This window comes from Protomyctophum bolini (assembly GCF_963924005.1).
Source record: "Protomyctophum bolini genome assembly, chromosome: 15".
In the NCBI taxonomy this organism is placed as follows: Eukaryota; Metazoa; Chordata; class Actinopteri; order Myctophiformes; family Myctophidae; genus Protomyctophum; species Protomyctophum bolini.
The window spans coordinates 22,637,778-22,663,892 of record NC_137876.1 but is presented as its reverse complement, the minus strand read 5'-3'; the positions used below and the strand labels follow the sequence as shown (position 1 = coordinate 22,663,892).

The 26,115-nt window shown below is 41.5% G+C and overlaps 2 protein-coding genes across 4 annotated transcripts in view; both read right to left on the bottom strand.

Moving 5' to 3' along the window:
• Nucleotides 1–8,391: 8,391 nt before the first annotated feature.
• On the bottom strand, nucleotides 8,392–14,718 carry kbtbd11 (kelch repeat and BTB (POZ) domain containing 11). Its single transcript, XM_080784702.1, has 2 exons — nucleotides 14,311–14,718; nucleotides 8,392–13,103 (listed from the first exon to the last, which is right to left on the bottom strand). The coding sequence occupies exon 2, from the start codon at nucleotides 12,998–13,000 to the stop codon at nucleotides 10,952–10,954; it is 2,049 nt and encodes a 682-aa protein (XP_080640828.1). The 5' UTR covers nucleotides 13,001–13,103; nucleotides 14,311–14,718; the 3' UTR covers nucleotides 8,392–10,951.
• A 3,690-nt stretch (nucleotides 14,719–18,408) lies between these two features.
• The window catches only part of arhgef10 (Rho guanine nucleotide exchange factor (GEF) 10), a 120,566-nt gene continuing 112,859 nt past the window's right edge, over nucleotides 18,409–26,115 (bottom strand). For 2 of the 3 annotated variants that reach the window (XM_080784570.1, XM_080784572.1), the window contains one exon: nucleotides 18,409–25,226. In XM_080784570.1, coding sequence (XP_080640696.1) covers nucleotides 24,700–25,226 — 527 coding nt within the window. In that variant the 3' untranslated portion in view covers nucleotides 18,409–24,699. The remainder of the gene's footprint in view (nucleotides 25,227–26,115) is intronic. The other variant, XM_080784571.1, reaches the window with a different exon arrangement.

Sequence of the window (26,115 nt, the reverse complement as noted above, 5' to 3'; positions counted from 1 at the left end):
TGGGCTATAACCCATGTTTTTTGAAAATTTGAATTTTCTTCAAATCCTCAAAAATGATGAAAAACGGCGTGCTATAGTATGCCGTACGGTAGGGGCTATAGCCCATGTTCAAAAATGATGAAAAATGAGGATAACATTTTTTTCAAAAATTCAAAAAACGATGGGCTATAACCCATGTTTTTTGAAATTTTGAATTTTCTTCAAATCCTCAAAAATGATGAAAAACGGCGTGCTATGGTATGCCGTACGGTAGGGGCTATATCCCATGTTCAAAAATGATGAAAAATGAGGATAACATTTTTTTCAAAAATTCAAAAAACGATGGGCTATAACCCATGTTTTTTGAAATTTTGAATTTTCTTCAAATCCTCAAAAATGATGAAAAACGGCGTGCTATAGTATGCCGTACGGTAGGGGCTATAGCCCATGTTCAAAAATGATGAAAAATGAGGATAACATTTTTTTCAAAAATTCAAAAAACAATGGGCTATAACCCATGTTTTTTGAAATTTTGAATTTTCTTCAAATCCTCAAAAATGATGAAAAACGGCGTGCTATAGTATGCCGTACGGTAGGGGCTATAGCCCATGTTCAAAAATGATGAAAAATGAGGATAACATTTTTTTCAAAAATTCAAAAACAATGGGCTATAACCCATGTTTTTAGAAATTTTAAATTTTCTTCAAATCCTCAAAAATGATGAAAAACGGCGTGCTATAGTATGCCGTACGGTAGGGGCTATAGCCCATGTTCAAAAATGATGAAAAATGAGGATAACATTTTTTTCAAAAATTCAAAAAACGATGGGCTATAACCCATGTTTTTTTTAATTTTGAATTTTCTTCAAATCCTCAAAAATGATGAAAAACGGCGTGCTATAGTATGCTGTACGGTAGGGGCTATAGCCCATGTTCAAAAATGATGAAAAATGAGGATAACATTTTTTTCAAAAATCAAAAAACGATGGGCTATAACCCATGTTTTTTGAAATTTTGAATTTTCTTCAAATCCTCAAAAATGATGAAAAACGGCGTGCTATAGTATGCCGTACGGTAGGAGCTATAGCCCATGTTCAAAAATGATGAAAAATGAGGATAACATTTTTTTCAAAAATTCAAAAAACGATGGGCTATAACCCATGTTTTTTGAAATTTTGGATTTTCTTCAAATCCTCAAAAATGATGAAAAACGGCGTGCTATAGTATGCCGTACGGTAGGGGCTATAGCCCATGTTCAAAAATGATGAAAAATGAGGATAACATTTTTTTCAAAAATTCAAAAAACGATGGGCTATAACCCATGTTTTTTGAAATTTTGAATTTTCTTCAAATCCTCAAAAATGATGAAAAACGGCGTGCTATAGTATGACGTACGGTAGGGGCTATAGCCCATGTTCAAAAATGATGAAAAATGAGGATAACATTTTTTTCAAAAATTCAAAAAACGATGGGCTATAACCCATGTTTTTTTTAAATTTGAATTTTCTTCAAATCCTCAAAAATGATGAAAAACGGCGTGCTATAGTATGCCGTACGGTAGGGGCTATAGCCCATGTTCAAAAATGATGAAAAATGAGGATAACATTTTTTTCAAAAATTCAAAAAACGATGGGCTATAACCCATGTTTTTTTTAAATTTGAATTTTCTTCAAATCCTCAAAAATGATGAAAAACGGCGTGCTATAGTATGCCGTACGGTAGGGGCTATAGCCCATGTTCAAAAATGATGAAAAATGAGGATAACATTTTTTTCAAAAATTCAAAAAACGATGGGCTATAACCCATGTTTTTTGAAATTTTGAATTTTCTTCAAATCCTCAAAAATGATGAAAAACGGCGTGCTATAGTATGCCGTACGGTAGGGGCTATAGCCCATGTTCAAAAATGATGAAAAATGAGGATAACATTTTTTTCAAAAATTCAAAAAACAATGGGCTATAACCCATGTTTTTTGAAATTTTGAATTTTCTTCAAATCCTCAAAAATGATGAAAAACGGCGTGCTATAGTATGCCGTACGGTAGGGGCTATAGCCCATGTTCAAAAATGATGAAAAATGAGGATAACATTTTTTTCAAAAATTCAAAAAACGATGGGCTATAACCCATGTTTTTTGAAAATTTGAATTTTCTTCAAATCCTCAAAAATGATGAAAAACGGCGTGCTATAGTATGCCGTACGGTAGGGGCTATAGCCCATGTTCAAAAATGATGAAAAATGAGGATGACATTTTTTTCAAAAATTCAAAAAACGATGGGCTATAACCCATGTTTTTTGAAATTTTGAATTTTCTTCAAATCCTCAAAAATGATGAAAAACGGCGTGCTATAGTATGCCGTACGGTAGGGGCTATAGCCCATGTTCAAAAATGATGAAAAATGAGGATAACATTTTTTTCAAAAATTCAAAAAACAATGGGCTATAACCCATGTTTTTTGAAATTTTGAATTTTCTTCAAATCCTCAAAAATGATGAAAAACGGCGTGCTATAGTATGCCGTACGGTAGGGGCTATAGCCCATGTTCAAAAATGATGAAAAATGACGATAACATTTTTTTCAAAAATTCAAAAAACGATGGGCTATAACCCATGTTTTTTGAAATTTTGAATTTTCTTCAAATCCTCAAAAATGATGAAAAACGGCGTGCTATAGTATGCCGTACGGTAGGGGCTATAGCCCATGTTCAAAAATGATGAAAAATGAGGATAACATTTTTTTCAAAAATTCAAAAAACGATGGGCTATAAACCATGTTTTTTGAAATTTTGAATTTTCTTCAAATCCTCAAAAATGATGAAAAACGGCGTGCTATAGTATGCCGTACGGTAGGGGCTATAGCCCATGTTCAAAAATGATGAAAAATGAGGATAACATTTTTTTCAAAAATTCAAAAAACGATGGGCTATAAACCATGTTTTTTGAAATTTTGAATTTTCTTCAAATCCTCAAAAATGATGAAAAACGGCGTGCTATAGTATGCCGTACGGTAGGGGCTATAGCCCATGTTCAAAAATGATGAAAAATGAGGATAACATTTTTTTCAAAAATTCAAAAAACAATGGGCTATAACCCATGTTTTTTGAAATTTTGAATTTTCTTCAAATCCTCAAAAATGATGAAAAACGGCGTGCTATAGTATGCCGTACGGTAGGGGCTATAGCCCATGTTCAAAAATGATGAAAAATGAGGATAACATTTTTTTCAAAAATTCAAAAAACGATGGGCTATAACCCATGTTTTTTTAAATTTTGAATTTTCTTCAAATCCTCAAAAATGATGAAAAACGGCGTGCTATAGTATGCCGTACGGTAGGGGCTATAGCCCATGTTCAAAAATGATGAAAAATGAGGATAACATTTTTTTCAAAAAATCAAAAAACGATGGGCTATAACCCATGTTTTTTGAAATTTTGAATTTTCTTCAAATCCTCAAAAATGATGAAAAACGGCGTGCTATAGTATGCCGTACGGTAGGGGCTATATCCCATGTTCAAAAATGATGAAAAATGAGGATAACATTTTTTTCAAAAATTCAAAAAACGATGGGCTATAACCCATGTTTTTTGAAATTTTGAATTTTCTTCAAATCCTCAAAATTGATGAAAAACGGCGTGCTATAGTATGCCGTACGGTAGGGGCTATAGCCCATGTTCAAAAATGATGAAAAATGAGGATAACATTTTTTTCAAAAATTCAAAAAACGATGGGCTATAAACCCATGTTTTTTGAAATTTTGAATTTTCTTCAAATCCTCAAAAATGATGAAAAACGGCGTGCTATAGTATGCCGTACGGTAGGGGCTATAGCCCATGTTCAAAAATGATGAAAAATGAGGATAACATTTTTTTCAAAAATTCAAAAAACAATGGGCTATAACCCATGTTTTTTGAAATTTTGAATTTTCTTCAAATCCTCAAAAATGATGAAAAACGGCGTGCTATAGTATGCCGTACGGTAGGGGCTATAGCCCATGTTCAAAAATGATGAAAAATGAGGATAACATTTTTTTCAAAAATTCAAAAAACGATGGGCTATAACCCATGTTTTTTGAAATTTTGAAATTTCTTCAAATCCTCAAAAATGATGAAAAACGGCGTGCTATAGTATGCCGTACGGTAGGGGCTATAGCCCATGTTCAAAAATGATGAAAAATGAGGATAACATTTTTTTCAAAAATTCAAAAACGATGGGCTATAACCCATGTTTTTTGAAAATTTGAATTTTCTTCAAATCCTCAAAAATGATGAAAAACGGCGTGCTATAGTATGCCGTACGGTAGGGGCTATAGCCCATGTTCAAAAATGATGAAAAATGAGGATAACATTTTTTTCAAAAATTCAAAAAACGATGGGCTATAACCCATGTTTTTTGAAATTTTGAATTTTCTTCAAATCCTCAAAAATGATGAAAAACGGCGTGCTATAGTATGCCGTACGGTAGGAGCTATAGCCCATGTTCAAAAATGATGAAAAATGAGGATAACATTTTTTTCAAAAATTCAAAAAACGATGGGCTATAACCCATGTTTTTTGAAATTTTGAATTTTCTTCAAATCCTCAAAAATGATGAAAAACGGCGTGCTATAGTATGCCGTACGGTAGGGGCTATAGCCCATGTTCAAAAATGATGAAAAATGAGGATAACATTTTTTTCAAAAATTCAAAAAACGATGGGCTATAACCCATGTTTTTTGAAATTTTGAATTTTCTTCAAATCCTCAAAAATGATGAAAAACGGCGTGCTATAGTATGCCGTACGGTAGGGGCTATAGCCCATGTTCAAAAATGATGAAAAATGAGGATAACATTTTTTTCAAAAATTCAAAAAACGATGGGCTATAACCCATGTTTTTTGAAATTTTGAATTTTCTTCAAATCCTCAAAAATGATGAAAAACGGCGTGCTATAGTATGGCATGAATTGAACAAAGGGCATTGTTCAATTCATCAAAACATTTAGAGACAAACAAATAGACACTTATATGTAGTTAAAGCAACAGAGTTAAGCAACAGAAACAAACAACAATGGATTCTACAGTGTAAAGACACCAATTTAATTATAAATGTCAATAAAGTTGAATATCTAATAATATCAATTTAAAATGTATTATCCAATACAAATTTCCTTACCATTTTTAATGTTTTAGTTTTGTATTGCTATTTTTATTTGCTAATTGTAGATTGACCTACTTTTTGTTTCTGGCATTCCGCTGCTTGTTATTTTTTATTTTATTTTCATGTGAAGTACTTTGAGTTGCATTTTATGTATGACATGTGCTATATAAATACAGTTTAATATGTGAAGTACTTTAGTTGTCAAGGATGCAGACAGAGTTGAACCCAGGAGCAAAGTCACAACAAACTAGAGTATAATAATAAAGTATTTAATAAAGAATTACGAGATATCTTACACAGGGGAATGCAGGTAGGAATCAGGCATGAATCAGAATGACATCAAAGTCAACACATGAACAGGCAGGACATCTGTGACACAGGTTATGAACTGACAATGAGTGTTTGTACTGAGTCCAGTTTTATAGTGAGCAGGTTGATTGGAGAAGTGTTCACTGCTGGGCTGATTAGGTAGTTGACAGGTGTGTAAATGGAACTGGGTGTGCTGGAATGGGATATGGGAGGCCAGTGTGGAGACTGAGGGAGAGACAGAATGTGACAGAGTTGCATTTTATGTATCAAATGTGCTATATAAATAAAGTTTACACCACTGACTGTCCCTCCATATAAAATAAAGGCGAAAGTCACAAAAGAAAATTGATCAGTTACAATTCCAGACTATGAAGAATCATTTAATAAAGGAATACTTCCAGATTCAGTTAAAGATTAGCTACAATAATTGTGATATTAAAAGTTAAATGCTCGTCATATGACATAACAGAGAGGAATGGGCCGGACCCTGCGCGCAAGGGGACAATTTACAATTTTACAATTTAGGCATTTAGCAGACGCTCTTAATCCAGAGCGACTTACATTAAGCAAGAACAAAAGCATGGGAATACATCACATAAAAGCATTTATCATGAAACATGCGTGCGTATATATAATTGCACCACTGAAGAATCCCAACAATGTGAAGTGAGGGGCGCTCTCATCGTCAGATTCGCCGCATGGAGCTGGGGGGGCGATGGGCTGAAGTCCAGGGGCGATGAGCTGGATAGGGGGAGGAAGAGGAGGAGGAGGAGGAGGAGGCAGCAGGTAGGCTGGCGGATGATGAGTGGACGGAGACTGATGGCAGCCATTGGACGGTGAAGAGAGAGGCTCGGAGCTAATGTCAGAGACACTGGGCTGGTCCACAGTCAGGTGAAGGATCATTTAAAATCACAATAAAGTGGAAAACAGGAAACAAGAAATGGGTAATACATTTTAAATTTATATTGTAATCACAGACTATCTTCTTGGTGTCTTTGAACTATAATTTGACATTTGATTTAAACATACAAAAGGACAAAAGTGTCATCAAAGCAGGTTATTGAGCAATGCAGGGCCTCGCACCCCATATAGGTCAGCAGAAGCTGGCTAATAGTACTATTACCATCGCTTTTCGTGTTGCTTTGCTTTGTGACACTTTGTAACCAGCAGTTAGCTCAGTGTGATGAGTGGCTGTACTTGTCATCCACAGGTCCACGGTTCAAATCCCACATTATTCATGTGTCTCTGTGATGCTTTGCTTTGCACACTGACTTTCAGAAGGACAACTTTAAAGCAGCACAGAAATTCCCCATGATTGTGTGCCTCAGTGGGCCAACGGATAAGTCAAATGATATCCGTAGTATACCTAGTAGAAGTGTGCCGGTTCGAACCCTGACATACTCAAATCTTTACTGACACTTTGCATTCCACACTAACATCAACTAGCACAGAAAATCTGTGTTGTAGTAACCAGCAGTTAGCTCAGTGTGATGAGTGGCTGTACTTGTCATCCACAGGTCCACGGTTCAAACCCACATTATTCATGTGTCTCTGTGATGCTTTGCTTTGCACACTGACTTTCAGAAGGACAACTTTAAAGCAGCACAGAAATTCCCCATGATTGTGTGCCTCAGTGGGCCAACGGATAAGTCAAATGATATCCGTAGTATACCTAGTAGAAGTGTGCCGGTTCGAACCCCGACATACTCAAATCTTTACTGACACTTTGCATTCCACACTAACATCAACTAGCACAGAAAATCTGTGTTGTAGTAACCAGCAGTTAGCTCAGTGTGATGAGTGGCTGTACTTGTCATCCACAGGTCCACGGTTCAAATCCCACATTATTCATGTGTCTCTGTGATGCTTTGCTTTGCACACTGACTTTCAGAAGGACAACTTTAAAGCAGCACAGAAATTCCCCATGATTGTGTGCCTCAGTGGGCCAACGGATAAGTCAAATGATATCCGTAGTATACCTAGTAGAAGTGTGCCGGTTCGAACCCCGACATACTCAAATCTTTACTGACACTTTGCATTCCACACTAACATCAACTAGCACAGAAAATCTGTGTTGTAGTAACCAGCAGTTAGCTCAGTGTGATGAGTGGCTGTACTTGTCATCCACAGGTCCACGGTTTCCGCAATTTCCGCAATTTCCAATTTCCGCAATTTCCAATTTCCGCAATTTCCAATTTCCGCAATTTCCAATTTAATATAGTAATAATAGTAATATAGTAGTAGTAGAGGGACCCCCTGGGGACCCCCACACAGTTATAGCAGTAGTAGAGGGACCCGCACACAGTTATAGTAGTAGTAGAGGGACCCCCTGGGGACCCCCACACAGTTATAGCAGTAGTAGAGGGACCCCCACACAGTTATAGTAGTAGTAGAGGGACCCCCTGGGGACCCCCACACAGTTATAGCAGTAGTAGAGGGACCCCCACACAGTTATAGTAGTAGTAGAGGGACCCCCTGGGGACCCCCACACAGTTATAGCAGTAGTAGAGGGACCCCCACACAGTTATAGTAGTAGTAGAGGGACCCCCTGGGGACCCCCACACGGTAACTCTGTCATTTCCCAACCATTTCGGATGCGGGGCAGCTCACCGGAACCGGCCCGGCCCCCTGGGCACGTTCCTGGGGGTCTGGATGTTCCAGGGACCCCCCGGGGAACTCCACATGATACCTTGTCAAATAATATAAGAAAGATGCAAAACATTTGAAAATAGCCCATCTACAAGTTCAGCTTGTAGATCTGCTATATTTTCAGATATTTTCTCAATATTTACTTGAACCTAAAGTCAAACTTTGCCTCAACTCCTACAGTTCCAAGTGTGTGTGTGTGTGGGGGGGGGGGGGGGGGCATGCAGTTCAAAGATGGTTATTTTGGAAGGGTTTCGACCTGAAAAGGTTGAGAAATATATCCATTTTCTAAAACATTTTCCCCCGATAAGACAAGACCAGATATCTCTACAACACAAAATATTTTTATTTGAATTTCTTATGTTTCGACTGATACATCATTCAACTGTTATGCTTAATTTATGCTTAGAAGCAACTTTAGCAACCAAGTGTAAATCAGGTGTGTACAGTATAATGCAGGTCTGTTAGGCACCACAGCCTGCTTAATACATGTGCCTTTTGAAAAGAAAGCAATCTGGCTAGCGTTGCATCACGATACCGGGCATCCATCACAACAGCAGCAGGTCCAAAATCAGCCTAGCTTTCACAAAAATACCGACATGATAAACCACATCCAGAGTGTCTAATGGTCACAGTTGTGCACTCTGAGGGTAACAGATAGGTGGGCAGTCTGGGCACCTTGGACATCTGAACACCTCGCTATAAAATTGGCTATTTTGTCCAAAATTTATTTTCAAAATAAATGATTATGGCCCCAAAAATTCAACATTTTTGGGGCCATAAACAAGAAGTTGTATTCACCTGTTTCCTAGGCTGTGTGTGTTCCACTTCCTGTCGATTTGATCCAATGAAATCCAATGAAACTGGTCAGATGACCAATGATATCCAATGAAATCAACAGGAAGTGGAACACACACAGCCTAGGAAAAAGGTGAATACTTTACATTTCTTAAGACCATTTGTTCAAATCTTAAAGTCTTTAACATTACAAAATAGCCAATTTTACATTGAGGTGCCCAGATGTCCAAAGGTGCCCAACTGTCCTGTATCCACTCTGAGACTTTCACAAACACTTTGATTTCTAAACCAGCATCAACTTACATTCTGTATAGCACAGTAGAACTCCTACTGATGTGTTGCTGTAAGTGATAGTTACACTATAAAATAGAAAACACTGTTGTCAGAGTATTCTCGTATAGGAAGTCAGTGCTGCCCATAGGCCCCATAGTGGGGTCTGATATAATCAGTCATATCGTTGTTGTTGTTGCAAGACACTCTTATCTCAACATTCTTTTTTCTTGTTGCATTTCTTTGTACATTAATATCCCACTTGATCATACTACAGCGTCACACAAAAGCATCGAAAGTAGCAGATCTACAAGCTCGAAATGCAGCATGAAGAGACACATTTTGAGCTTGTAGATCTGCTACTCTTGCTATCTTTGAATTTGAATCCTGAACAGTAACACTTTTAGACATAATGAGGTTTCCACCCCCGACAGACGATATATGCTTATTTCTCATGCAAAAGATTTAGACCGTTTAATTTAAAACATCTTTCCATATCAGAGTTCCAGAAACATTTGAAATAGGGGGACCATGATGTCATAAGTCAATTTGAGAATCTGTGGAAAGAAACGTTGAAACCCCCTGACTTAATGAGTTGGACAGCAATCCAGTGGTTGTCAAAGTAGGGTCAAGGGACCCTCAGTGGTCCTTAGGGCAATATACTACAAAATGTAATGATGTGTTCTGTTTCCGTTTAGTGGAAGTAGTATATTATGTACATGTGCAGGTCATAAAATCAAATTATGACTGATTTTACCCAAGGCCCCGATAACAGGTCAATATTATCTACATTAACAACTGGAAATGAACATAATCGTACCGAAGTGCCATTGTGCAATTAATTCTGAACTGTGTCTACTATTCTAAACTTTCCTGAAAGTGCCGTGGCAGCTCATTGTGAATAGAACTATTGCATTAGTGTTGATATGATCATGGTGAGGTCATTGGAGGGTTTCTGACTAAACTATGTAAAAAATAAACACAAGATCTGCCAGACACATGCAGTTTGCTTTGTGGTTTAACTGGAATAGGTATTTATTTAAGTATGGGGAAACGTAAGTAGTAGGAACTGTTTCTCCTTTGTATAGGCTGTAGCCAAAATAGAATGTCATGAATCTAAAAATAAATGCACAGTCTTATAGTTCCATCAAATATTTGGTCTCAGACAATATAGAAAAACTGTTTCATGTTTTACTTTCCAAGTTTCCAACCTTTGCTTTCATAATATGATGTTTGCTTCATAGAGAAACATTGTGCTCTTTTTTTACACAGAATCATTGTGGAATTATTGTAACAGCCCTGTAACAGAACTGCACATCTTGGCTTGATTCATTTGCATAGAAGAGCCCTTTTAAAGCCTCCTTATTGATTTAGAATTTCAAACTATCCATAAATGTATTAGATGTTGTTACCAAAGCCATCAGCTAACTAGGTTTTTTTTAACTGTGTTGCCATTAAAAGAAAACGCTTTTTAAACTTAACTGCAACAGAGTGCCTTGGATCTCCTTTGTTATGCCATCAGCTAACTAGTCGAAAAACATCCTAAACAATAGCTATACTAACTTCAATTACAAAAGTGCACCAAACAACAGGAAACAGGAAATACACAAAATAACCTACAGTACTGTAAAATTGTTGCATCCATTCAACGAAGAAAAAAAAGTTGTCTTTTAAGGCTTTCCCTGTCGACTTGACACATGACTCTGCCATGCAAATGCACACATTCCATTTTGAGCAGGTTAAAGGGACACAATGACACACAAAGCTGACATCAAAATGAGCACATCATTTCAGTTTAGCCATGAGATGTAAATCATTCTAAATCACCTTGTCAGGCTTTTCAGGCAAACTGAGAACGAAGGGAAACAAAACCCCTTTAGCCTCCAGAGGCGCTCGGAGTGGCTCCTCGACAAAGAAAGCATTCTCCTCCTGCACTATGAACTGAAGCGTCTGGGTCTTGTTCACACAGTAGATGCAGTTCCCAATGACAGCGCTCCGAAATGGCAAATGACTTCCGAGCCTCTGAGACGCGACGTCATGCCACATCTTCACTATGGTGTTGTATTTGAACACGTTGATCCCCTGCTCGCGGTTGACGTCGAAGCGGTAGATGAAGCTCTTGAAGGCCACCATGTCAGTGGATTTCTTCCTACTGTTGTTGTACGGACACTCCTGCCACTCGTCCCTCTTGGGGTCGTATTTGAGGAGACGATAGAAGAGAGATCCCCCAGATATGTAGAGCTCCCCGTTACAGGTGGTGGCCTCGTGGGCCACCGCGAACGCCCCCTTGGGCAAGGCCGCCACCGCGGTCCAGCGGTCCATGCGCGGGTCGTACTTCTCCACCGTAAACAGGCATTCCCCTCCGATGGCGTACAGGTACCCGTCCATGGACACCAGCTTGAGCTGCGAGCGGGCCTGCATCAGAGGTCGGACCTCCGTCCAGTTGTTGGTGACAGGGTTGTAACAGAATACCTTATCGGACACCTTCCCCTTCTCTCCGTACCCTTTGATCCCGCCTGCCACAAACAGGTAGTTATACATGGTACAGATCCCACACCCTTTAGTGTTAATGTCCTCCGGCATCATGGTCAGAGGCCTCCAGTCATTGGCTGCTTCGCTGAAGTAGTAAATCATGTGGTTGTCGTCGAACGACACCACCGACAAGGGGCTCTGCGGTCGGCTGTTGCAGCGGCTCGCCGGCCTGCTCCCAACGCGGTCGAACACGTCGTTGATCTCTGCCACCATCAGAGTCATCTTGCCTTCCGTTCTCTTCTTCAGGACCAGGTCCCTCTCCGATCCGGTCAGACGTCCGTACACAGAGGGGTCCTTCAATATCTGGAGAAAGTTGTTGCTCATGAAGCGGTAGGCCGTCTCCTTCAGTTCGTTGAGTCTCTGCTTCTTGGCGATGGTCAGGATCTCGTAGCAGTTGTCTGCAGTGATTTGTTGTGACATGGAGTCCATAGCTGCTTGAACGGCGCAGGGTATCTGGAGGACCTTGGCTCCGGTGATGACATCTACCACATTGTCCTTACGCACATTCATCTGGGAAGTGTAAACATAATCTACCAATATGGACATAGTCTTGTAATTGACTCCTTTGACTTTCAGGATGTCCCTCGACAGACGCGCCTTGAAGTAATCACTCTTCTCCGCCAACACAGACTTGTGAGCGCTGATCTTCTGACCGCTAACTTCAATGATCAGATCAGGCTCCTTAGTAGACGGTGTCCTCTCAGCCCTCTGCCCGCTGTCCCCGTTTCCAACGCACCGATTCAGCCCCGAGCCCGCACACAGAGGCTCACATTGAGGCGGATCAGCCGCCTGGGAGCTATGAGACAGAGATAGAGCCAGCTGTTCGATGGTTGGCTGTGGGCCAGCGGGGACACAATGAGTGTCAGGCACGGCGAAGGACGAAGTGACGTTTCCTGGGACAGACAAACCACCACCATCATCTACTTCCTCTTTGGCTCGGTTCGAGTTTTCACTGATGCCATTTTTAGCTCTCGTGCCGTTCTGGGCCGTGGCGGCGTTAGGCGGCGTGTTCACAGAGGAGTCGGCGTGAACAGAAATGTCATTCGAGATGCGAGTGGTCTTTGAGATGTACAATCCATTGCCCTTCTGGTGGTCAAAATTGTGGTTCGACGTCAAACTACCGTCCAACAGGTACTCCTTCTCAAAGGTTTTAGGCAGACTAAAATCATCGTCGTCGTCGTGCTGTAGGAAACCCCCCATGCACGGAGCGTTCCCATTGTTCTTCAGCAGGCCCGGGCACAGCCTCACCTCTCCCTCGGCCGTGGTGCCGAGTTCAGAGTTCACGGCATGAAGGATGACCTCAGCCTCCACGGTCCTCCTCTGGCCGGTGTCCATCTCGCGTTGTTCACTGCTGACGACGACGGGAATCCCCAGTGGTCATGATGGTGGCGGAGAATATCAAAGCAATCCCCCACAGCTTTTATTGTATGTCGTTCACCTGGGAAAGACGACAAGGAGAGGATTTGACAGTTATTTTGGGGGGACTTTCATAGGGGAGTGACATGCAGCAAATGGCCGGGGGAATCGAACCTGTGGGACTCGCTGTGAGGCATTAGATCCTTATATGGCATGCAGTGGTTCTCAAAGTGCGGTCCGGGGACCTCTTTAGAGGTGTTTCAGGGGGTCGAAATGTGTTAATACAGCATCGCAATCATTTAACCACTTTATCCATGTATACATTGGCTATGAAAAAATAGTAGATCTACAAGCTATCAAATAGTCACTCTTTGTTGCGCTGTGAGCTTGTACATCTGCTATTTTTTAATACATTTTCGAAAAATTGCTAAAAATATTGTGACATAGGCAGCCTATATTGTTTAATAACTGCATTTTTTTCTGGGGGTCTCTGGCTCAACATAATTTCAGATGGGGGTCCGCGGCAAAACTAGTTTTTATAATTTTTGGGGGTCCTTGACACAAAAAGGTTTGTGTACCACTGCCCTAAACAATTGGCTGCCAGGAGTTTTTAAAGCACTGCAGGTAGCCTATAGTATAAGTAGAATATTTAAAAGTTGTCATGAACCCTTTTAAACCCTCGGGGGCGCAATTTCTCCTGGAATGAAAGTCAAACAGCCTGACAATTTGAGGCAGAAATACCGGTACTTACATTTAGGCAGCCTATACTGTCTGTTTACTAAAATGTCAGACATTTTTGTATTAAAACAGGTAGAATTTAATGTACAGTCCTGTCCAACTGTAACTAATTGTTGGTGTCAAGACAGAGGCAACCATAAAGAAACGGCTTCTCTTTTCACTGTTATTGCACAACCTATACTGCATCAGTCAAAATCACCATGCTTATTCATTATTTGTAGCAATTCGCGACCCAAGGAGGGACGCATGCCCAGTAGCCTAGCCCATGCAGTGTGGGTGTAGCGTGCATGCGCTCTACTGATGGATGCATTAATTTCTAATATGGGGTGAGGACGAATGGCTTTGCAGTGTCCATAATAAAATAAAAAACGCTGCTGCATTTTTACATTCCATATCGTATAGAAGTATAGCTACCGGTATACATACATTCATTAAATCAAATAATTCAAAGGACATAGCCTACAATAATTCCTTACAAACTAGCCTACTGTATGATTTCAGTACTAGAAAGCACACACACATACTATAATATTCTAACCTAGCCTACTTACGTTTTGCTGTGATAAATCCACCGCTTCCACAAAGCCTTGTTGTTGTTATGTAAGATATGCTCTGCTTTAAATTCTTTGAACGAGAATCCACCCGAATCATTCCATTTGTTCATTTCATACAACGATATTGCCATCCATCCGCTCCATCCAAATGGGTTACAGTATTCACAAGGTTTGAAAAAATCCAAATTAATTCCTGCACGTCAGTAGGCTAAATGGTCACAGCAGGCAGGTCGCTCCATGCCATAGAACGAAGCAGCAGTCCTTATATCAAGGAAGGAGTCTCCTCTCCAGCGCATCAGATCAGCGACGCTTTGATCTCCAATCTCCTCTCATAAGAAACCATAGTCCAGGAAGGTCTGGCAGGATCCTCCTGCATGGACTCACTGGTCGTGTTTTGATTCGTACAGTTTGATACAGTGAGGCAGTTTGGGATGTAAACCACACCCCCCATGCCCCATCTCTCTCTCTCTCTCTCTCTCTCTCGGCATTACCCTTAACCCCTACAGTAGACTTTACAGTTTACACACATCACAATCTGGACTGCACAGACAGCAGCTGGAAAGGCAGCATTCCTTTACACACCTTTTAGTATGAAATGTCACACGCTCTCCATCTGTTCTGTAGAAGAGATAAGATCTCCAAAACTACTAACTTTGTTTTAGTTTTTTCTTTTTAGTTTTGAATTTGAATTAATTGAAATGCAAATGTGTTAGTATGCAATGAATTGTGCCAATAATGTGTACATTATTGGCTGTCCTGAATTGGTAGGCTGTATGTCAATTGCCCCAGCTTGCCCTGGGAATATTGTCTATCCAATCCTTTTTGGACAGAAGAAATAATGTAATATGTATTCTATATATTGGGTTCTTTCTTTTATTATTATAATTTGTATCTCACGATTTTGTAACCCATTTTCACCCCTGTGTCAATTATCTAATGTGATCCTGGGCTCTACACACCCTCTGCAACCTGGGGAGGGAGAGCAACAGACTTGAACTCATGCTTCCTTCATGTCTGAGTGCCCAAGTTGCTCCTTTACAGCTGCCAGGGGGGGGTTTCCCTGGTTGGATGTAACGCGTGGAAGGAACACGTTATTCCCCAACCACTTCCTTTCCCCTCCATCAGGCGCCCCGGCTGGCCAGGGGGAGGCAGTTTAGAGACCAGGATTACTGAATGTTTTTTGTGAGGGTATACCTACCCTAGGGGACACGGGGAGAACATGCAAACTCCACACAGAAAGGCACTTTTGACAAACCCGCCTCGGGTATGGGCATTGATGACGCGGAGGAGAGAACACGTCGCCAGCACCCACAGCATCGCCAGCGGGAATCGAACCCAGGACCTTCTGTGAGGCGAATTTCAGTGACACAAGAGGCACACATTAAAATTAGAAGTCTGTTACTGGGCAGAAGTCAACATGTGGGGAAAATAGCACAACTTTTAGCACGCAAGTACATGGTAACCTCTCCTCTCCTCCATACCATATGGATGGAGGACGCACAGTATATCTTTATAATTGACCTTCCCATATAAAAATAGATTGAGATTAGAGAGTGTAGTCAGCTGAGACTCCCTGGGAGGTTTAATGTTGCCATCATATGTTGACTAGTCTATTTTAAGCACACACACATACACACACACACACACACACACACACACACACACACACACACAGTTTCCATGGAAATACCAGGATCAAGTGAAACAAAAGATGTCGAATTCCAGTTATAGGGTGCTTTGCGCTTGTGTGATTAATGACAAACTGATAAGGCCAGGTCAGAGGAACTGATAATACGTACAGTCAGAGGAACAGATAGCTGCATGCGTACAGTGAATATCAAGTGGTGGGAAAAAAATAGTTACAAGTACAGTACTTATAGTACAAAAGTATTGGCATGGACATAAAGTAGCTAAAGTACAAGTAGTCATTATGCAGAATGTCCCATTTCACAAAATGATCATTGTGTAAAATGTATTAAAAAAAAATACTTGAGTACATCAGTTACTTCACATACACCATGGTGAATATGACGGTCTGTATAGCTATAATTAAACTAACAATAGAAAATAAATACAAGTCTGAACTCAGATTAGAAGAACCTGGGAACATAATGCATCCAGGGGCTTTTTACAGTGATTATAAGCACAGGATAGAAAAAACAATGAGATTCTCCTAACAGGAACCATGTGGACCAGCTTCAATCTGAGATCGTTAGGGGCTCTCTCTTTTTTTTTATTTCCTCAGTCTATTTCTGTACAGATGATAATGTACCCGGAGTGTGATTGTGTAACAGTAGAGGTGCGCGTTTATGGAACAGAGAATGTCCTGACCCCCTCACAGTGGAGGAGAAATGAGTTTAGAATCATGGCAGCGCCGGGTTGGGCCCTGGGGGCAACGCAGCAGCACCAAGTCCCAGCTTGTATTGATAGTGGCACACCGTCAGAATGGTAGCAGCAAGCAGTAGAACAAGGTTCATTTCAAGGGGGCTTAATAGCTTCCATATGGAGAAGAACATTCCACTCCCGAGGACAGGGTGGAATGTTAACACCGATATGAATAATACTGAGGTCGAGATGACATTTTTAGATGTCTAGATTTAGAAGAGCAGTGATTCTTTATAGATATGTGAAATATTTAGCACGTCTTTGAGCCAGGTTAACATGCAGAAGAACTGTTTTTTAAAAAAAAATATATATATCTTTTTCGAATAGCCAATAAGTCCCCCTCCCTTTTCTGCCCAATTTAATCCTTACAATTGATTCCTCCACTCACACACATTTGTGTTGTCACTGCCAGTTGTATCCTACTGACTCACCTGCCAGTGAGGAGCCCCCACCAGGAGGATGTAGGGCCACTTCTCCCGCCCAACACTCCCTGCTGACAGGTGCCGGCCCATGCCCAAAGGAATAGGCTACATGCAGTGACAGTATCAACCAGCTTCCCTCCCCCGAACACGGGCCAATTGTGTTCGTATATGCCCGACAAACATGATGCACCACATTTAGAAAAGAATAAGCTAAATCTATCATTTTATTTTTGTTGTACAAGGTCCAGAATCCATTTTGTGCGTCCACAATCATAAAAAGCTGGTGATGTTGTGCTCTGCTGGCATTTTGTAGTGCAACAATGAACAATCCTCTGTGTGCAATTTAAAAAGTATATGCAACCCAAAGGACACTGCTGCGGCCATCGATCCGCTCCGTTGATGCCTTGGTCCAGCTCAGTCAGTGTGCATGCTTTGTTTTCACGTGATGCAAGAAGTCATGCATTTGTGGTAAATCATTCTGTATTTCAATAACGACATCCTAAAAGACGAGAGTCGGACAGTTTTGAACTCGGGTCGATGTGCCTCACAGTGACTGACAACAGACTGAAGCCCAACACACACCGGCTCCGTCCGACGCGGCGCGACGCGTTGCAGCGCGGCGACGCCTGGAAAATAGAACTGGTTCTATCGGCGCGTCAGGCGAGGCGCCAGCGCCCAGCGCGTGTCGGACGCCACCGGTGTGCGATACGTTCATTGAAAATAATGGAGGCGGCTGTTTTGACGCGCGGCGTTCGCAGACGGTGTGGGAGGCCCTTAAGCTACCAGGTGTCAGCAGCACCCCTGGCGATTGGGTTGTCAACCCAATCAGCACACAGCCTGCCCTGGCAGGCTAATAATACATTGTAGCCAAGTAATGTTTTACCCATGCTACATTTTAAGCAATAACATTTCAAACAATGAAAGCTATATAGTGCCTTTTAAAAGCATGCAGCTGTGTGGGTGGCGCTGCTACAGGAAAGATCATGGGGTCACTTATGAATACATTCAGAAAGTTCTTGGAAACCTGCCCACTGATTATTACATAACTTTTATTTGTGGAAGCAACCAATATTTTTTTTACCAGGTTCTGCAACTGAATTTGTTATGCTATGCCAATTAATCCCCCCCACACATTTCTGACTGTGTTTCCCCTCCCGAACCATGGCCAGTTGTGTTCGTAATCGTATAGACACCATGAGAACCAATGTGCTATATGTACATAATAGCTAAAATATAACTGATGCTTACCCGGATTGAATGGCGTTTAAGAGAAGACTCCACACATCACTGCTGGATAAAACCATGTTTATAGATTTGTTAATGTACATAACAGAAGTAAATACAAAACATGACAAGTATAAAGCTTTTAACTTTTTTTTTAGTTTTTAAATACCCTTGGCCTCGAGTGAGAAACACAAATTCAGGCAAATAAAGACATCTCTCCCAGTAGAATCATCCTCCTCTTCTTTCATTCTTCTTCAACATCATCATCATCATCACCACCACCAACAACAACACCTGGCCAGCCAGGAGTTATCTATCAACAAGCCTTTCAAAAACACGTTCAGTCAACATTTAAATTTTAAAACCTTCCCATATCAAACATTTTGGTCTCTCATAGCGAGATGAAATGACGTGCTGCGTTCATGTGGTGTCAGATAATGGACAGACGATGTTTCAAATTCAGAAACTGCACGCAAACTTCATACCAAGTTGGAAAAAAGCTACCAAGTTGGACATATATTTTTAAATCAATATGTGTTAAGCGTTTTATTGCACATCCAAGTCAAATCGTGAACATATTTAACAATATACCAACAGTACGTAAAAAAAAAATATATAAATGAAAATGCAATCTGATGTAGACCAGTGGTTCTCAACCCTTGAAGGCCCCATTGAAGGGGGGGGGGGGGGGGGGGGGGTTATTTTGGAGACCACCCAAATAATCATATAACTGGGGGGAAGCCCATGGAATTGTAGGTGTTGATGCATTGCCTTTAGTTTGCCTCTGTTCCACAGATACATATTGTGAATAGCTAGCGACAGATAGCTTGTAGTATTTTCAACATTTTGCCACTTTCTTATATTATTTGACACTTTATTTGACCAGTTACTTTTGATGCAGTAATGGCCATTCTTTTAGGTATAAAAGATAAGTCTCGTTTAGCTCAACTGAAGAAGAGACGGATGTTGACTATCGGGGACCGGGGCTCGATCACCAGAAATGAACTCTCTCATCCGGTTCATTCACTGTAAATGAACTCTCTCATCCGGTTCATTCACTGTAAATAAACTCTCTCATCCGGTTCATTCACTGTAAATGAACTCTCATTTGGTTCATTCACTGTAAATGAACTCTCATCCGGTTCATTCACTGTAAATGAACTCTCATCCGGTTCATTCACTGTAAATTAACTCTCTCATCCTGTTCATTCACTGTAAATGAACTCTCATCCGGTTCATTCACTGTAAATGAACTCTCATCCGGTTCATTCACTGTAAATGAACTCTCATCCGGTTCATTCACTGCCGGGTATTAATTATTTCGCCCGATGCCAAGGTCTTTTCAATACGAAAATTACCCCAGGTCTGTGAACCGGAAGTGAAGTGAAAGCTGCCCATGTTAAATCTATCGCATCGCATATCTAAGTCATTTTGCAACCGCAATCAACTAAAACTCAAATAAAGGTCGCTTTGACAAAAAAAAACAGTGAGTCGACTGGCACGGCCATCTTGAATCGCAGGTTTACATCATGCTAGTATTCTAGAGCTAAACAAATGTAGCTTACGACCGGGACCTAACTTTATCAATATAAACCATTAAATGCCTCCTAAACCGGGTGTAGATATCGCGCCAATTGCAGGCAATTAAAAAGGCTTTAAATTGTCACTTCAGTGTCATCAGGTGACGCCTCAACCATAATCATGTGGGGACCCACAGGTTGAGAACCACTGATGCAGACTGTGGAAACAAACCAACTAGTGATGACCAGCTAGTTTGTCGTGAGCTTTTCGGCGAGTACAAATAGGGCATAGATTTAAAGCAAAGCATGACCAATTCGCTATGTTGAACATTTCTGAGTTCCTGAGTACCACATGAACGCAACGCCATCCATACTAACACCCGCCCCCCAATTAAAAACAAAACAAAAAAAACTTAATACATTGACCCAGAATTACAAAAAAAAGACCAATAAGAGATTAACAGAATAATCTGTGCCTAATTTAATTTATCTCCATTTTTATTACAGTTCTGAGGGCCCAAATATTCTAGCTCTCATCTTTCCAAACGGGGAAACAGGAACTTCTATTCACTTATTCCCAAGATCTTTTCAACACTGGTTTCAATACTGTAATCCCATTAGGCCAACTGATATGGCACCATGACTTAATGTGTTAAATACAGAACAAGGCCATGTGAGAATGAAAAGACAATTCAGTGTTTTTATTTCAGTACATGCAACTTAATTGGATATTGTTTTCCCATTAAGGTGCAGACAGTCCATTAGCAAAGTCAGGCGTCATGATTAAGTGGTTATATTGATCCCTTGTCGTTCAATGGCACATGCACACAATGGGCTGTATTTTGCGTGTCTGAAGTACCAGGTCGTATTACGTATTACAAAGAGCATTGACCACGCCTCCAGGTCTTAAGTTAAGTAATAAGACCTGGTACTTATTACCTGGTCTTTAGAAGCACACTCGGAGCCTGTTGGAATGCCAGCAGTCAGTTCAGTACAGGACGTCTGTGAATTGATTGATTCCTCACAAACATTATCGTCACAAACACTAGCGTTCATAATCTGGGGTAATTAGCTGATCTACAATCTCACGACGACACGTTGTGAGCTTGTAGATTGGCTATTTTAGCTGAACGATTTGGTGTAGACTAGAGGGAAAAATAATGGGGCCTAGTATAGACCCCTGAGTGACTCCGGTCACTGAAGTATATAGGGTCTGAGTGGTTACGCAGACGTTAACAACTCGTCTTTGGGAGCGTATGTGGAAGTCGGCTGATTTCAGGCAGTGGGCTTGGGCGGTATCAAGGCACGGATTCCCAAACACTGGGTCAGGACACATGTGTGCGTCGTGGACGCATTTTTACGGGTCCCTTTATTTTTTGTTCCCTAGATTTAGTTTTTAATTATTACTTCAAAACATTTTCAAAAAACAAAGAAATAAAAGAAAAATCAAAGAAATTCCATAATTATAAAATATTAAGAAAATGGCCAATCTACAATGAATGATCACACCACGGCCCGAAGCCTCTCAAAACTTCCCGGGCATTAGCATTACGCAGGGCGTGAGGGCGGGCTGTTAAAATTTAGTACACAAACGGCTTGTTTACTATCGCTAGCTAATAGCTATTTGGTTTCTTGGTGCTTTTTGCATGTTCAGATTCTTAATGAGTTACTGAAGTGTGTAACTGCTTTTAGTTGACGCGTCGCCAGAACCGTAGGAACTGGTACTAGTAGCTTGGTGGATAACATAATTAGCGCTATGAAACCACCGACTAAAGGTACACAAAACGAACCTGTGGCAGGTTAAAACTAAAGTGGTGGATTCCTGTTCAAGGGTGTTGGTTTGGTTGGTGGTGGAAGATATGGGAAATAGACTGATCCACGGCAACCTAAAAACAGGAGCCTCCAGGCTGTATAGCTGCTACACGCGACATGCTGACGATGACGTTTACTTATAAACTCCCCAAGTAGAAGAAGAAGCTGAGACCGACAGTGTCGTGACACGTCTGTTGCCAAGGGGCGTGGCTAATGGCCGGGGCAAACAGGGCCTACCAAACCAGGCCTACATGGTTGACCCTGCCAGTATTATCCGCTTGTCTCAAAGATTAAGCCAACAAAAGACCTCAGTTTTAGTGAAAGAGCATACAAATGGGCATAACATCTTTGGCTAGCTGAATAGCAGTTCACCATCATTAAGTTATGTTTGACAGATGTGTCCGCATGCATATTGTATGGCCATGTGCATTCGTGTCAATGACAAATGTGAGGGCTTACGTGGGTACCGTCAGGATATAGAGCTTATATATTTTGTGGGTAGTTTCCTCCATGGCTAATTATCACTAGACTTGTAACAGGTGTGCTCAAGGAATCAAACGATCAAAAGAAAGTTGAATCTCTGTTGAGCTTTCTTAGTTTATCCTTTTGACAGATGTACAAATATGTCATGTACTGTATAATATGCAATAATATATAATAATATATAATATTTGTCAATTGCCAAAAACTATAAAAACACTCTGACTTAAGCTTGTTTTACTTGACCACAATGCTATTGAAACAGATGCCATCTGATCTCAAACTGAAACGGCCTAAACAGCACATTCTGCTCTGCAAGGAAGAGTTCCTTTCTCTCTGTGGAAAGACTGACTGACAGAGGTTCTCTCCAGTGACCATCTAAATGTAGCCAAAGACTGACTGACAGAGGTTCTCTCCAGTGACCATCTAAATGTAGCCAAAGACTGACTGACAGAGGTTCTCTCCAGTGACCATCTAAATGTAGCCAAAGACTGACTGACAGAGGTTATCTCCAGTGACCATCTAAATGTAGCCAAAGACTGACTGACAGAGGTTCTCTCCAGTGACCATCTAAATGTAGCCAAAGACTGACTGACAGAGGTTCTCTCCAGTGACCATCTAAATGTAGCCAAAGACTGACTGACAGAGGTTCTCTCCAGTGACCATCTAAATGTAGCCAAAGACTGACTGACAGAGGTTCTCTCCAGTGACCATCTAAATGTAGCCAAAGACTGACTGACAGAGGTTCTCTCCAGTGACCATCTAAATGTAGCCAAAGACTGACTGACAGAGGTTCTCTCCAGTGACCATCTAAATGTAGCCAAAGACTGACTGACAGAGGTTCACTCCAGTAACTGTTTTGAGCGACTAACATGTGCATCATGTTTACCCCTCTTTTCATTTGGTCCTGTGTTGTGGGAGGAGCCAGGGGGTATATAGCTCTAGGAAATGGGCCCAGTCAGTCAGTCAGCTGTCTGGAGCTGGTCAAAGAAGGGTGTCTTATATAGTATAGTTTGATTTGCTTTACATTAAAAAGGCCTGATTTATAAATACTTAGAATACTTATATTATATAATAATGATTTATTTAAAATGATTGGTTTGATTTATATTATTGTATATAACGGTACTTTATTTTGAATATCCTTTTTCTTTTCTACTTGCAGACATATGGTCTCCTTTGTTTGTCACATATTGCACTTGGGGAAAATAAACGTTATATAAACTCTGCCCAACTGTGTTGCCTCGCCATCCTTGTGTTCACATTACCCTTCGCCTGAAACAGGGGTGTGACAGCCAGTTCTCTCCAGTGGCCATCTAAATGTAGCCAAAGACAGAGGTTCTCTCCAGTGGCCATCTAAATGTAGCCAAGGAGGACATCGTCTTTGAGGCCGCCATGCTCCTACCCGCAAACAGAACAGGTGCCTCATCAGTCCCTCCTACCTACACACTGTGGTTGAGAGTCTGGATGTGGTGAAAGAATACCAGGACTGTTAGAGGTTCATCTCTGAGGCCAAGGGGGAGCGGCCCTACGCTAACACAGCACGCCCACAATTTATCTATCTAGTATCATATCATTTTATCTATCCATCTAGTATAATATCATTTTATCCATCTATCGAATATCATATAATTTTATATAACTATCTATCTAGTATCATTTATCTATCTAGTATCATAATTTTATCTACCTGCCGGCTCTGGCCTCTAACTGGATCGAGGCAGTGTTACGCTTCCTCTGTGACACAGTGCAACCTTCACTGGCGGCTACTGTATGACGCGTAGGCGGCGTCAACGTACATGAACAGACTGCAATTATTGCATCTTGAAAAGAGCCTTGACCAGAAACGGTGAATTCCCAGAACCCCCTCCGTGTCCAGATAATTGTGAGCAAGTACAATTACACTATCAGAATAAGTGTTATAAGAATATTCTATGAGAATATAATATATGTTGTTGGAGAGCCTCATTGCGGTAAGACCTTTTGCCCGAGAACTGGTCGATTAAATGCACAGGCTCACAACGTGTTGCGCTGCGAGCTTGTGGATCTGCCATTTTCCCTGAGCATTACACGTTTTATAATTATTTACTATTGACGGAAATCATTAGATTAGTTTTTATTTTATTCATGAAATACTTTTGAATAATCTTTTCTATGCAAAAATACCGTCATATTCCGTAATGCCCACCGGCGAAAGGTCAAAAAGGAAGGGAAAAAACCCAAAACAGAGATACCACCCAAGCCTCTCCTGCATCAACCTGAAAGAGAGAGACCACGTCCTCCTCATCCAACATCAAAAGAATGCGGCTTTAGTGTCTCAGGGGTAGAGCGGCCGCTAGTCCCAGAGTTAGTGCAGAAGTGTCCTTGAGCAAGACTCTGAACCCCCAATTGCTCCCCGATGTACAGGTTGGCGCCTTGCATGGTTTCCTCCGCCATCGGTGTATATGAATGTTGTGTGAATGAGTGAACGCAATGCACAATCTATGTACTGTAAAAGCGCTTTGGATAAAAAGCACTTCATAAAAAAAAGGCACCATTTACCGTCACATGTTGAGCAGAGGGATCTGCCAGACCATGATGGTGGAGGCCGTGTCCTCGTGGCTCCGCGACGGCTTGGTCTTCCTGTTGACGCGGCGGTGGCCCAGCCCCCCCGAGACCACCAGCAGGGAGCTGACGTCCATCTTGCCGGCCTTGCCGCCGCGGCCGCCCCCCCGCTGGTGGTGGTGGGCGGGGTCCAGGGGCAGCAGGTCGTACAGGGCGCCGTCCTCCGGCCCGTGCTCCAGGGAGCCCTGGGACGACGGCGCCAGGGAGCCGCAGGACGAGACGGACTGGGAGTCCTGGAGGGCCATGGAGGTGCAGCCCGCCTCCCCCAGCCACACGCCCCCCCGCCCCGGGGGGGGAGGGGCCGTGGGGGCGGAGTCTCCGCCGTCCTCCGTCTCGGCGGGGGGATTGGTCGGAGCGGAGGAGGAGGAGGAGGAGGAGGAGGAGTTGGGTCGGTTGCAGACGGCGGCGGCCATGGTGAGGAACCGGACGGGTCCGTTGTGAGCATGGAAGGACACCATGCCCCGACCTGCGAACGGGTCAGAAAAAACACCTCCATTTTTGATCCTCTTTAGTTCGAACATCCTGGTAATTGTTTTTTTACAGAAAACTATAAATGCCATAATAAAAATAACTGCTAAATAAACTGAGAACATGTTCAAAAAGGAGTAGGAAGGACTACAACATGTTCAAAAAGGAGTAGGAAGAACTACAACATGTTCAAAAAGGAGTAGGAAGGACTACAACATGTTCAAAAAGGAGTAGGAAGGACTACAACATGTTCAAAAAGGAGTAGGAAGAACTACAAACAAACATTGGAAAATTGGCATAGACAAAAATGAAGGACTTGTTTGGCTCAGATGCACAGTATACTTGGTAAGGTTGTTGTATCATTCATACATTGGCATCCAATATAACCAATGAAAAACAAAATATTGGGGCGCCTGCTGGCCTAGTGGTCCAGGCGCATGCCTGGAGCGGAGCCACATGGCTCTGGCCTGACAGCGTGTTCGTGTGTTGTGTTTGAGTCCCGTTCATGACGACCTTTGCTGCATGTCTCTACCCTTCTCTCCTCCCTCTTTCCTGTCCATCTTCAATAAAGGCATAAAGCAAAAAAAAAAATCTTAAAAAAATAATATATCTAATATAACAATGCTTAAGTTGATCACGTGCCAAAAGCGGTGGACACAAGGACGTCGACAGAAACTGGTGGACATGTGCTGTTGCCACAACACGCTCAGAAACAAGGACTTTAACCACGCTACTTACATACACTGCAACTCGCTTACAATTCGCAAACCTGGCAACTCTTACCAGGCCCGCCCCCACACTAGCTTGACAATGTCATCTCGCGCAGCACAGAATCTGATCTCGCGCAGGAGATTGATGAGAGAAACGAGGCAGAGAAGAAATTATAC

Coding starts and splice junctions, on each gene's coding strand:
- kbtbd11 (XM_080784702.1), bottom strand. CDS start 13,000: ATGGACACCGGCCAGAGGAGGACCGTGGAGGCTGAGGTCATCCTTCAT.